This window comes from Molothrus aeneus, chromosome 14 (assembly GCF_037042795.1).
Source record: "Molothrus aeneus isolate 106 chromosome 14, BPBGC_Maene_1.0, whole genome shotgun sequence".
Taxonomy (NCBI): Eukaryota; Metazoa; Chordata; class Aves; order Passeriformes; family Icteridae; genus Molothrus; species Molothrus aeneus.
In genome coordinates, this window is record NC_089659.1 from 1,199,682 (window position 1) to 1,212,958 (window position 13,277).

The 13,277-nt window shown below is 65.6% G+C and overlaps 1 protein-coding gene across 3 annotated transcripts; it reads right to left on the reverse strand.

The window, feature by feature from the left end:
• Window positions 1-6,190: 6,190 nt before the first annotated feature.
• KLF8 (KLF transcription factor 8) lies at window positions 6,191-11,772 on the reverse strand. Of its 3 annotated transcripts, none has more exons than XM_066559393.1 (5): window positions 11,698-11,772; window positions 8,252-8,798; window positions 7,523-7,625; window positions 7,282-7,415; window positions 6,191-7,118 (listed from the first exon to the last, which is right to left on the reverse strand). In XM_066559393.1, the coding sequence occupies exons 1-5, from the start codon at window positions 11,722-11,724 to the stop codon at window positions 6,937-6,939; spliced, it is 993 nt and encodes a 330-aa protein (XP_066415490.1). In that variant the 5' UTR covers window positions 11,725-11,772; the 3' UTR covers window positions 6,191-6,936. The 3 variants fall into 3 exon arrangements, with proteins under 3 accessions (XP_066415490.1, XP_066415489.1, XP_066415491.1); XM_066559392.1 differs by having other exon boundaries at window positions 7,523-7,649; XM_066559394.1 differs by lacking the exon at window positions 11,698-11,772 and adding an exon at window positions 9,619-9,679 and having other exon boundaries at window positions 7,523-7,649.
• Window positions 11,773-13,277: the final 1,505 nt, after the last annotated feature.

A 13,277-nucleotide genomic window follows, 5' to 3' on the forward strand; every position in this document is an offset into this window, starting at 1 on the left:
CCCCACTTCCCTGTGTGTCCCAGGCAGGATCCCACACAGGCAGGGATGCTGCTGTCACCACCTTGGGGACATCCCAGCAGCTCCAGGGGAGCACAGGAGCAGGGGAAGGAAGTGTGGGGACCGAGGCTGCTCTACCCCCCTGGGCAAAGGGAGAGCAGCTGCAGTGCTGGCAGGGCAGGGCAGAGCCTGTTCCATGGCATTCCTGCCACTCCAGGGCCTTCACATGGGACCTGTGACCACTCAGAGCAGGAGCCACAGCAGAGGTTTGGTGTCACAGCTGCCACCCCACTCCAGGGACCAAAACCATCAGCTGGGGGGGCTGAGCATCCTGGAGAGCAGAGCTTGTGAGCCCTTGGGAGAGCAAACACAGGAACAGCTCCGGCCTTGCAGGGTTTTGTTTTCCAGGGAAGCTGTGCTGCTGCTGGAACTCTCACGAGGGCTCCCAGGGGGATGCCAGGGACAGGGGGATGTGTCACCAGCCCTGCAGGACCCCACGGGGACAGGAGGAAGTTTGTAGTGAGGGTGGTGAGGGTGCCCAGAGCAGCTGGGGCTGCCCCTGGATCCCTGGCAGTGCCCAAGGCCTGGCTGGACATTGAGGTTTGGAGCAGGAAGATTATGAGGGGATGTTAAAATTAGGGCTCATTTGTGTCCTTTTTAATCTAAGGGTATTATTAGTTGTTTTGTGACTAGGTTGATAAATCATAGCTGGAGGGTTGAGAAGCAGTTAGTAATTCATCGATTGTCTAGGGAGGGTAGTAAGAGAGCTGGGAATGTTATTGAGATGAGAATTAGTGGGATTCCCAGGAAGGATGGGCTTGAAAATTGGTCGAAGAAGCTTAAGTGGGACGGTGGAAGGTGTCCCTGCCGCGGCAGGGGTGGGATGGGATGAGCTTTAAGGTCCTGTCAGCCTAAACCATTCCATGATTCCATTATAAAACCAAAAGTGTTCCCTTTCTCTCCATCCCACACGTAGCCGGGTGAATCCCAGGAGCAGGCTGCTCCTGCCCAGCAGGGAGCAATCCACGATTTCCAAAGGTGGAGCTGCCCCTCCTGGCAGGGATGGGCCAAAGGCAGGCAGTGCCCTTATCTGCCCCAGGAGAGCGGCCTTGGGTCCCTCTCTGCCCCCGGCCCTTTGCCCGGGGGCGCCGCCGGTCCCGTTGTGTCCCCACGTGCCACCCGCGATGGCGCAGAGATAAGAGCGGCTCCCGTGACCCGGCCACCAACGCGCTCCCTCCCGACCTCCCTCACGTTTCCCTCCCTCATCGCACCTCATCGCACGCAGAATTCCCCTCTGAAAAGCCGACACCGAGAGGCTGGAGGGGCTTTGGGAAGGGAGATCCTGTGCAGGGAGGGATGGAGCTGAGAGGGGGTCCCAACCCAGGGGCTGAGGCTGCTGGGGAGATCTGGGGAGCCAGCCCCGGATCCCGGATCCCGGCACTCCGGGTCCATGGGAATGGTGAGGAAGGACAGCCAGGCCCTCCTCCCTCTCACAAGGGAGCAGGAGGCAGGTGAAGCCCCGGATTACAGAGACTTGAGCTAAAAGGCAAGAAAGGCACTGAATTTTGAGGAAACCTGGATCAGGCTGGGAAGCAAACCTCAGCTCTCACTCTTCAAATGATCCCAGGCACAGGTAGAGGCAGCCCCAGCCTGTCCCCAGCATCCCCACAGCCACCCTGACACCTCAGCACTGGGCTGGCTCCCCAAGGGACCCCCGAGAGCCCCACTCAGGTCCCACCCTCACACCTCAGCACTGGGCTGGCTCCCCAAGGGACCCCCCAGAGCCCCACTCAGGTCCCCCCCTCACACCTCAGCACTGGGCTGGCTCCCCAAGGGACCCCCCAGAGCCCCACTCAGGTCCCCCCCTCACACCTCAGCACTGGGCTGGCTCCCCAAGGGACCCCCCAGAGCCCCCCTCAGGTCCCAGCCAGGAGGGGGGCTGGGGAAGGGGCCCGGCCCTGCCTGGGGGTCCCTGGCCCATTTTCCCTCCTGCAGCAGCTCTTCCCTCCCTGCTGTCCCCCGAACCCCCCGTGCACCCCGGAGCACCCACCTGTCTCGGGACCGTGGTGGACAAACCCAGCCCGCTCTGGCTGTGCCTCCCTGGGCCGAGGCCGCCGCGGGCTCCCCGTGGCCAGGCCCCGCTCGCTTGTCCCCACGGCCGGCGCACAAAGCTCTGCAGAGCTGCCCGAGCAGCCCCGCGCCTCCCCCGCTCCCCCACCGAAACCCAAAACCACCTATTTTTGTCTTTTCCTTTCTCCTCCTCGGGAGGTTTCCAGCCATCAAATGCTTCCCGGGAGCCCTTCAAAGGAAAAGCGGCCGCCCCGTCCCATCCACTTGCTAAACCAGTCTGAGCAGTGCCGGCCGGCCGGGCGGGCGGAGAGGCCCCGGCACCCCCGACAGGGACAGGGACAGGGACAAGGAGCAGTCCGCAGGGACCGCGGGGATCCCAGAGCCAGGGCACCGCCACCCCATTGTCCCCCGGGACACGGGGGGGACACCGGCCCGCAGGACCCCCCAGAAGGCTGCAGAACCCCTCCCAGCCACTGCTCCTTGGGGATTGCTAAATTCTTCTGCCAGCCATGGAAAAGTGCAGGCAGGGGATGGGGAAAGAGCCCAGAGGAGATGGGGAGGCCCCCGTACCCCCAGTCAGGCAGTGGGGGAGCACTGGGAGGCAGTGAGATGGAGCAGGTGTTCCTGGGAGAGGAGGAGGAAGGTGAGGAAGCAGAAGGGCCTGAGGCTGAGCTGGGTTTCCAGGACAAAAATTCAGGGTGCAAGGAAGATGATATCGGCCTTTTTCCCCCCCAAACCCCAGCCTTGGACCTTTGCCAAGCCTGGAAAACAACCGGGAGGGTTTTCTGGGCTCCCACCAAGCACTGAAGAATTCCCAGGGTACGTGGAGCTGGATGTGCCCCTCATGCCACAGCAAAGCCACTGCCAGAGGGGCTTTGCTGAGGCTCAGGGACCACCTGTGCCCAGAACGGGGGTGGCACAGCCCTCCCTGGGGGTCACCCTGCCCTTGGCACATGCTGCAGGACAGGCCCAGGTGACAGGGATGGGGCAGGTCAAGGTGAGAGCCAGGGGGAAAAGTTCTTGTGGCTGTGGAAGGGCTCAGACAGCTCCAGGACAGTACAGGGAGCAGCTGGAGGCCCCATGCTGAGCTGAAATGGGCCCAGGGATGTGGGTGAGGATCTCAAGTGGGGCTGCTCAGAGCAATTAAAAGCCTCCAGGGCCTCACCCAGGAGAGGCAGCTGGGGGGAAGCCCAGCCTGGAGCCCCGGGATGGCGGGGCCAGCCCCTGGGGAGGGGGGGGCACCTGCTCCTGTGTGGCAGGACCTGCTCCAGCCGCAGGGTGATGCCCATGCACTGCTGTCCCTCTGTCCCGGGCGTTTGGCACAGGACCCTGTGTGACCCCCACACCTCTGCAGCTCCTCCCAACACCGGGGGGCTGTCCCCCCATTCCCCTGTGCCAGCGGTCCCTGCCAAGGCACTCGGAGCTGAGGAGCTGCAGCCCGAGCAGCGGAAGGGTTTGATGCCCCCATGCTTGCAGAACTCCGAGGTGCAGCCTTCCCATGGGCATTTTTGGGGCTCCTCAGCCGTGCCGGGGGAGCATCGGGGGATCGGGGAAGCTCCCACAGAACGGGAATCCCCCGGCTCCTCCCCGGCCGTGGCTCAGCGCGGGCCGCTGGCGCCACCGGGTGCCCGAGCGCTGCCACCGGGTCCCAGCAACGCGCCCGGCCGGGTTTTGGGTGCGAGCAGCGCCCACCGGGACCGCCCCAGCAGCCCCAGGCACTGCCGGGCTCCCAGCCCCACACACGGACTGCGGGGCCCTGGGGGTGCTCAGGAGGGGGGGCACCCCATGACCAACCTGGGCAATGAAGGACAGGAGGGTCCTCCGAGCATGGCTTTGCCTACCAGCACCCCAAAAAGGGCGAGCACAGAGCCTAAGTGCCCCAAAGTGCCACCCTGCACCTTAACACAGGGTGACAGCACCCCCAAAGAGCGCCCTGTCCCCCTAAAGAGTGCCCTGTCCCCCAAAGGGCACCTGTCCCCCTAAAGAGTGCCCTGTCCCCCAAAGGGCACCTGTCCCCCTAAAGAGCGCCTGTCCCCCTAAAGAGTGCCCTGTCCCCCTAAAGAGTGCCCTGTCCCCCCAAAGGGCACCTGTCCCCCTAAAGGGCACCTGTCCCCCTAAAGAGCGCCTGTCCCCCTAAAGAGTGCCCTGTCCCCCTAAAGAGCGCCCTGTCCCCCAAAGGGCACCTGTCCCCCTAAAGGGCACCTGTCCCCCTAAAGAGCGCCCTGTCCCCCAAAGGGCAGCTCCCGAGAGCCCCCCGTGCCCCCAGAGGAAGCCCCCAGCCCTGACACACACTGCCAGCACCCTGTGCCCTCAAGGGACGCCCAGGCTCTGGCTGGGGGCGCCCCCAGTGACACCCCCGAGGTGCCCACAGGTGCGTGCAGGGGAGCCCGGGGGTCCCGGGGCTGACGAGGAGCCGGTTTGGGCAGGGGTCCCCGTGGCACCTCATGCCGGGAGCCCCACGCGTGTCCCGGGTGGGGTTGGGGTCCCACTTGTCCCCCAGTTGTCCCCCGGTCCCGCTGGCCGGCCTGTGGGTGGGGCCGGGCCGGGCCCTTTAAGAAGCTCCAGCCTCGACCGAGCCCAAGGTGGCGCCACGAGGCTCTTCAAAAGGTGACATAATTCCCAAATCCTCTTAAAGTAGGATTTTTTCATTTCTGTAAGGAGTAATTTTTATCATTTCTTTATAATTTTCTTCCCTGGAATGGGACATTTTTCATGCAAAATCCCCAAAAAGCTTCAATTGAAGAATTTAGAGATTTTTTCCTTAGCATTCCTTAGAGTCCTACATGTGGGTTTTCATCAGGATGAATGATGAAAACCCAGATTTTCAATCTTTCATCATTTCAGGATGATGAAGAGAACTGGGATGAGGCTGGAGCCCTGTGGCACTGCAGTAATGACAGGTGCCAGGCTGCTGTCACCCCACTCTGTCATCCTCGGTGCCCAAGCCTGGAGCCAGTTGCTGCCCATCCCATGTGTGCATCCAGCTGCAGCCTGGACATTTTGTCCAGAAGGACCCTGGGAGAGACAGAATCAAAAGCTTTGCTGGAGTCCAAAAAGATTCCATCTCCTTGATCAGCCAGGTGGGATACCCTGTTGTGGAAGGAAATCAGGCTGGACAAGCAGGACTTTCCCCTCATGGAGCTGTGACCAATGACTGTTGTCTTCCCATACCTCCCAGAATCATCTTTTCCAGGATTTTACTGGGCACTGAAGTGAGACTGACAGGCCTGTGGGTTCCAGGGTCCTCCTTCTTGCCCTTCTGGAAAATCAGGACAACAGTCCCCAGTTTCCAGCCAGCTGGGACCTGCTGGAGTCCCAAGACCATTCAAAATCATCAAGAGAGGCTTTGTGATGGAATCAGCAACTCTTGGAGGATTCTCAGATGAATCCCACCAGGTCCCAAAGGGATTTGGAGGGATCCAGCTGGAGCAGGAGATCCTGCACAAGCTCATTCAAGATCATTCCTGCAGTCCTGCTCATCCAGTTCAGGTCACTGGGACTCCCTTGGTCCATCCTCTGGACACAGAATGCCTTGAACAGCTCTGCCTTGTCCCTGTCCCCTGTGGGAGGTGACATCCTCACCCCGACCAGGCCAATCCATGCTATTCCTACAGTGCCTCTTGCCATTAATAGGTTTGAACAGGCATTCCCCACCTGGCAGCTTTCCTGCCCAGGCCTGCAGGGTGGGGTGGCTGTGCCAGGGGCAGCCCCAGCACTTGCCCAGTGCCCAGCCAGACTCTCCCTCAGGCCATGGGGTCAGGGACCACCTCAGGCCAGGGACAAGCTCTGCCCATGGCACACCCTGGCTGGTGGATGGGAAGCTGAGGAAATGCACTTTCCCAAGCAGCTGTGAGTTGTTTTCAGGGGCCACAGGTCCCTGAAGTGCCCCCCCAGCCTTTCCTCACATCAGTTCCCCCATCCCCACACAGCCAGAGCAAAAGCACCAGCTCAGAGGGAGTCTGGGAACTCCCCACAGGGACTGCCCTGAGCATGGGAGGTGTCATGGTCCCCATCACCCTTCCCACCACCCAACAGCTCTCAGCATCCAACCCCAAATCCTGACACCCTTCCAGCAACCAGGGGGGTTGGCTGGGGGGGATGAAGAAACACTCCTCAAAAACCATTATTAAAAAGCAAAGCGTGTGGCCACAGCCGCTGGTTTAACTTAGAAACACTTCAAGTGGCCCAGAGTCTTCCAAAAAACCCGAGAGCTGCTGGCCCTCGTCCCCCCCACCCTGTCCCACCCCCTCGTAGAATTCCATAAAAGAAAAGTTCCATGTTCCACAAAGTTTCCCTTTGTGTGGTGGTGATAGTCTTGTTTGTGGGTCACTGATGGGTTGTTTCCCCCTTTCTTGATTCCTCTTTTCCTCCTGGCTCTCTGCACACCCAGCACTTCCCATGAAGCCCAGCACGTGCTGAGGGACACACAGAGAGGTGATGTCCCTTCTCCTGCTGGGACAGTCTGGGGATGGAGCAGGAATGGCCATCAGCTCCTCCACGGGGCCCATCACCCCTTGCCCCTGTCCTTGCCACGGCTCCCAGCACTGGTAGGGGCAGGGAGCACACAGGGGACAACAACGGGCAGGAGGCTGAAGAGCCAGAGGCAGCTGCTGGGTCAATTCCAGGTGAGGAGTCAAGGAGCCTCCAGGCGAGGACAAACGCAGGAATAAAAACAGCTGGGGACAAGAGAGAAGGGGCAGCAGTCCAGAATCCATTGTTTGCCGTCCCATGCCGTGCCGGCGGGGCTCCTGCAGCGGGCACGGCTCGGCCCCGGCGCTCCGCAGTCCCCGCCCCGCCCCGCAGGAGCCGCGGGGTGTGGATGGATGGAGGGAGGGAGGCGCTGCCGGCTCCCAGCGCGGCGGGCACCGCTCACATCATGACGTGCCGCCGGCGGTGCAGGGCCAGGTGGTCGGAGCGGGAGAAGCTGCGGTCGCAGTCCGAGCAGCGGAAGGGTTTGATGCCCGTGTGCTTGCGGAAGTGCCGGGTGAGCTCGTCCGAGCGGGCGAATTTCCAGGTGCAGCCTTCCCACGTGCATTTGTAGGGCTTCTCGCCTGCGCGGGGGAGCACCGAGGGGTCAGCGCTGCCACAACAACGGGCCCCCAGAGCCCTCACAGGAATTCCCAACGGAGAAGCCCTCAGCACCTCCACCCAGCACTCCCAAAGGGCCACAGCACCATCCCATGGGGAATCCAGGCACACCAATCCCAGCTCTACCTGTGTGTATCCTCCGGTGGGCTTTGAGGTGGGAGCTTTTGGTGTAGACCTTATTGCAGCCCTCGAAGTCGCACTGGTGGATGCGCCGCTTCTTCAGGTCCGGGGAATCGGCCCTGGGCCCCCGCGCCGCCGGCCTGCCGGGAGCAGGGAGAGCTGCAGCCACGGCCCCGCGGCCCACGGGGGGCTCAGGGGGGGCTCAGGGCCATCAAGGGTGGGGAGGCACAGGCAGGAGGACACTCACTCTCTCGGCAGGTCCTGGAAAGGCGCTGGGCCGCTCTCGGAGGCGCTGTCCTCGCTGTCGCTGTTCATGTCCATGGGGTACACGGAGCCAGGGTCCATTTTCACTGGAGGGGTCCGGGAAAGAAAAGCTTTAGGGCACAAAGAGGCAAGGGGTGAGGACAGAACAGAGACGTCCCCAAAGCACGCAGCCCAATCAGGGGCTGCTCCTGCTCCTTCCCCCTGCTCCTGCAGTGCTCCTGGCACAGCCTGTCCCTACAGAGAATCAAATCCAACTGCGTAGATGGAGAACCGCCAAAGGGAGGAAACAACTTGGGGACACCACTTTTGGCTGCCTGCTCCTGCCCAGAGCAGGGCAGATCCAGGTCCCCCACCCTGGTTAAGGTGGGAAGCTGGGAATGTCCTGGGAAAGGGGATTGTGGGGGGCACAGAGAGCAGCTGAGCTGAAACCAGAGCTGCTGGCAGCAGGCAGCCAGTGGGAAGGGCAGGGCAGGCTGCCAGCGGCAGGATGGGTGGAGAACAGGCAGTGCCATGCCCTGTGTGTCCCTGCCCTCCCCATGTCCCCTGGGGGGCACAGGCTGGGGGCTGAGAGGCTTTGTATGAGAGTGGCACACGGCAGTGGCAGGGACACTCCACAGTGAAAAATGAGATTCCCCTCGAGGCTGCCCCTCCACGAGGCAGGACAGACACCCTCCACCCCCCAGATTCCAGCATTCTCCCCAGGTGCCCTTACCAGACCCAGCGTTCTTGCCGTCCCCCCCGATGAGGGGCACGGTAATGGCGGTGACGCCGTCCGTGGGCACGGTGGTGTAGACGACGGGGAGGGACTGCACCACCACGGGGATGGTCTGCAGGTTTCCCATCTTGCTGGGCAGGTTGACAGAGGGGATGGTGTGGATGACGTGGAGGATCTGCTGCCCGCCGCTGCCCTGCGTGGAGGCCAGGATGGAGCCGGGTGAGAGGACAGCCGGGATGGCCGAGGTGGAGCTGAGACCGGAGGGCGGGATGGACACGGTGCTGGGAGCGGGAAGCGGGGGAGCCACCAGCATGGGGGAAGACTGGACCGAGGTGGAGGGCGGTGGCGGCGGGGCCGAGGCCGGAGCCACCTTGGATTTATTGAGGGAGAGATCGACGGGCTCGGCCTGGGGCTGGCTGCAGTCGCTGGCCAGCAGCTCCTCGGGGGGCTCCGTCTTGATGTCGGCCAGCAGCACCGGGGGGTCGAGGGGGCCCTCAGCCAGCAGCGCCGACGAGCTCATGGCGGGCGTCGCCTTCCCCTGGCCCTGCAAGAGACCCGCAGCCCGTGAGGAGCCGGGGAAACTGAGGCACGGGGCGGGGGCGAAGGGGTTTTTTTAACGGGCTCTCACCAACCAACCGACCGGGGCGGCGCCTCGGGGCGGCTCCGGCGGGGCGTGGGGCCACCCGGGGGTCGCCGGGCATGGCGGGGCCGGGGCCGGGCCCGCCCGTCCCTCACGGACCCGCCCGACCCCTCACGGCGGCGGCCGCGCGCGCCGAGGGCGGGAACCGCAGGCCCCGCCCCCCCACCCGCGCCTTTGTGCCGGGGCGGCCCCGCCCCCCGCGGGCGGGGCGGGGCGGGGGCGTGTCCCGCGCGCGGGGCGGTGGCGGCCCCGCCCCGCTCCTTCCCCCCGCGCCTTAAAGGGACCGCGCCCCCCCGGCCCGCGCGCCCCCGCCCGAGGTCACTCACGCACTGACCCGCGGGGCTCCCACGCGTGTCCGCCGCGCCCGCAGCTCCCCCCCGCCGCCCGCAGCACCATCTCCCGGGCCGCGCCGGCCGAGGTGCGAACGGCCCCGCGGCTCCACCTGGGCTCCGCCGCGGGTGGAGCTTCTTAAAGGGCCCGGCCCGGCCCCCGCGGGAGGCACCGGGCACGGCCCCACCCGCGGCACGGCCGGCGCTGCGCCCCCGCGGGACCGCGACACGACCGAGGGACGAGCGGGACCCCCGGCCCCACCGCACCCCGCGCTCGGTCCCGGGGCACGCGTGGGGACAAGCGGTACGGGGGAACCCCCGGCCGAACGAGCTCCTCGTCACCCCCCGCGCTGCCCCGGCACCCCCTGGCGCTGTCCCGGGCCCCCCGCACGTACCTGCCCACGCAGGGACCGTCCCCGCCCGCGGAGCCCCCACGCACCGGCCTCGCGCGGCGGCCCCGCCCCGCCACACCCAGCGCCGCGCCCCGCGCACACGGCCCGGCCCCGCCCGGGGGGGGCGGCGGCTACAGCGCACCCCCGGCACCGGCACCGAGCCCGAGCACCGGCACCGAGCACTTCCGATACCGGCACCGAGCCCGAGCACCGGCACCGAGCACTTCCGATACCGGCACCGAGCCCGAGCACCGGCGCCGAACCCCCCCGGCACCGGCGCCGAGCCCAAGGCACGGGCACGGAGCACCCGCTCACACACGGAGCCCCGAATTCACCGTGCCCATAGAACCGGGTCCCCCCAAAGCGCCTCCACGCTCAGGGCAGGGATCCCCCGCGAACCCCCGCACCCAGCCAGGGACCCCCCCCAACAGACGCACAGAGGCACGGAACCCCCGAACAGAGCCCCCCACCAATCACCCCCAGGTACAACCGGGAGCCCCCAAACACACCCCAAAAAGAGCCAGAGAGACCCCCCCGTCCCCAGAACCCGCCTCGTCACCTGGGGACCCCCAACACACAGAGCCCCCCCCCCAAACAGCCCCAAACAACCCCAAACAGAGACAGAGACCCCCCCCCCCCAGTACCCACATATTGGCGGGACCCCCCAACACAAACACTCAGCCAGGGACCCCCACCAAACACCCCCAGAACAAGCCAAGGACCCCCAAAGCATCTTCCTCACACGCTCACAAACTACCAGCGCCCCCAAAAACCTCCACTCTCAGGTAGGGACCCCCATAGACCCCCCCTCAAAGCCAGGGACCCCCAAAACACCCCCCAACAAGGAGAGACACCCGTCAAACACCCCACGCTCAGTCAGGGACCCCCTCCAAATCCCCAGGTCCCCAAAGCACCCCCTCCAGCCAGAACCCCCCCAAAAACACACCAGGGAACACCCCCAGACAGACACACAACTGCCCCCCGCACCTGGGGACCTCAGTGTCCCCCCAGAGCCCCCCAGGACCAGCCCCTCACACCAGGAGGGTCCCCACAAACAGGTTCATTGAGGGGGGCTGCAAAAGGGACCCTGTCCTCCCCTGGGGGACCCTCCCATACCCAAATTTGGGAGTCCCTTGTACCCCAAAGCACCGCGGGGGTAGGGGGTGCGGGATGGGGCAGCTGAGTGGGCAGGGGGAGGCTCATTGCACCCCAAATTCCTGCACTGCTGACCCTCCCCCCCTTTATTGGTGAACTGAATTCCTCCGTCCTCAGCCCGGTGCACCCCAAAGCCAGCCAGGGGTGCGGGGTGGGGGCTCGGGCCCTCCCCCACTCAAACCCACATATCGGAGGGCGCTGTGCATCCCTCCCAACGCTTTATGTCCCCCACACCCCGGCAATAATTAGTGCCCCCCGTTTTTATCCCTAAACAGCTTAAGGAGGCATTTCGGGTGACCTTGGGCGGGGGGGTGAGCGTGGGAAAACGCCTTCCACGGCCCCCCCCCCCCCCACCGCTTTGTCCCCTCCGTGTCCCCACCCCCTCCCCCCGCTGCGTGTCCCCCACCCGTGGGCGTGGGGGGGTCACACCCCGCCGCCGCCGCCACACCCCCCCGTGGAATTTCCTCCGCGCTCCACCCTCCGCCGGCGGCCGCTGGGGACACGGCGGGGGCGGGGGGGGCACGGAGGGAACACAGAGCGGGGACGCCCGTGTGGGGGGGGAGGGCGAGGGGCACGGGGGGCTGGAGCCCAAGCGGGGCCTGTCCCTTTAAGAGCAAAGGGCGTGGGAGGGGAGGGCAGGGCGGGGCCGCTGTGACCTCCCGGCCGCGGGGGGGCGCCCTGCCCGGAAGCGCGCGCGGCGCACGGCTGGGGGGGGAGGGACACCCCACGCGCGACCCCCTCGTGAGGGGCGAGGGGGGAGGGGAGGCCTGAGGGGGCGCGGGGGGCGGGGCCCTCCCCCTCCATCCCTCCCTCCCTCCCGTCCCCTCCCTCCCCGCTCCCCCCGCCCGACCCCGCGCTCCCATTCCCCCCCCCCTCCCGGCCCCCTCAGGCCCCACGCGCGCCCCCCGCGCCCCCGGCCCCACGCACCGTCCCCCGCGCCTCCTCCGAGCGCATCCCCGGCCGCCGCCGCCGCCGCCGCTGCCCCCGGGGCGGTGCCGGGTGGGGCGGGGTGGGGCCCCCACGGGCGGGGAGGGGCCGCGTGGGGCGGAGCTCCCCTCCCCCACCCTCTTTTTTTTGGGGTGGGGGTGCCCCGCCCTTGAGATGACATCATCGGCAGCCAATGGGCGGCTCCCCTCGCATCCGGCGTTGCCATGGGAACGCGCAGGATTTGGGGGAGGGGGGGTGGACCCCAACTTGTTCCCACCCCGCCACACGGAGTGCACCCCAAAACCCGGGGGGGGGCGGTGCTGGAGGGCTCAGCCCGGGGGAGCTCGTGGCACTGATGAGGAGGAGCAGGGACCCCCCCCCATTGGGGGTTTGGGGTTCTCCTGCACCGCCACCCACAGGCGCTGGAGCACCCCCAAACCCGAACACCCAGGGGTGCCCTGGGGGCGCTCCCTGCACTGCCCCCGTCCCGCACAGGTGAGTCCCCAGGTATGTGGGGCACCCCCTCAGCACCCCGGGGGGGTCTCCCAGGGTGGCAGGGTCCTGTCAGAGCTGGGGGAGCCCCTCCAGGGGCTGCAGCCGTGGAGGAGTCTGGGGGTCCCCTGGCCCCTTCCTGGGGGGCCCTGGGGTGGAAGTGCCAGTGGGAATCCACCCCCACGCTCCCTGAACCCCACTGGTTTTCCAGCCCTCATCCCAAGGGACCTGGCTGCTCTCAGCGCTGTGTCCCCAGCCTCGGGATGTCCCCACCCTGCTCTGCATTTGCCAGGCTGGGTTAATCACCCCATGTCCCCCCAAATGCAGGACCCCCACCCCCAGCCCTGACCCAGATCATCCCCAGGGAATTGGGAAATCCTGCAGATGGGGACTCAGCCAGGTGTCCCCTGCTCACCATGTCCCTGCCAGGGGTGACTCCAGGAGCAGGTCATGGCCACCAAGGCGGTGACCTTGGTGCACACACAGCTCATCCAGGGGTGTGGAGGGACCCCCGTGACCCCCACTTCTGCCAAGCCACCACACCATACACAAACAGCACCAAACCGACTTCGTTTTGGCAAAAATCCCTCTCCCTCCTCAGGAAACACCAGGGAGGCCCCAGGACAGGCTCAGGCAGGGACCCTCCCACAGCCAACCTTCCTTGGGGGGCTTTTGTGGACCCTGCACCCAAAGCACCCCCACCCCGATGTCACTGAGCTGAGGGACCAGCAGCAGGCACAGGTGACCTCCCAAAAAACACAGAAGAAAGGGGGGAACAGCGCAGGAGTTCCCCCCAAGGCCCCCTCTCCTGCTGCCCAGGGATGCATTTGGGCAGGAGGGGCAGGGAATGGTGCAGAGGCTCCTCACGAGGTGCCCACAAGGCACAGCTCAGCAGTGACAGTCCAGGGTGACTTTGGAGACTTCGTGACCCCCTGGATGGGTTGGAGGAGCTGGTTCCAGCTGGAGAGCAGCGTGTGGCCACCACAGCCCCATGTCCTCCCCCCCAGCACCTCCTGGGGACGATTCTGTGCCACTAAGGAGGAAAAACAAGTGGAAGCATCCCCAGGGAGACCCTCAGGAATTGTTGA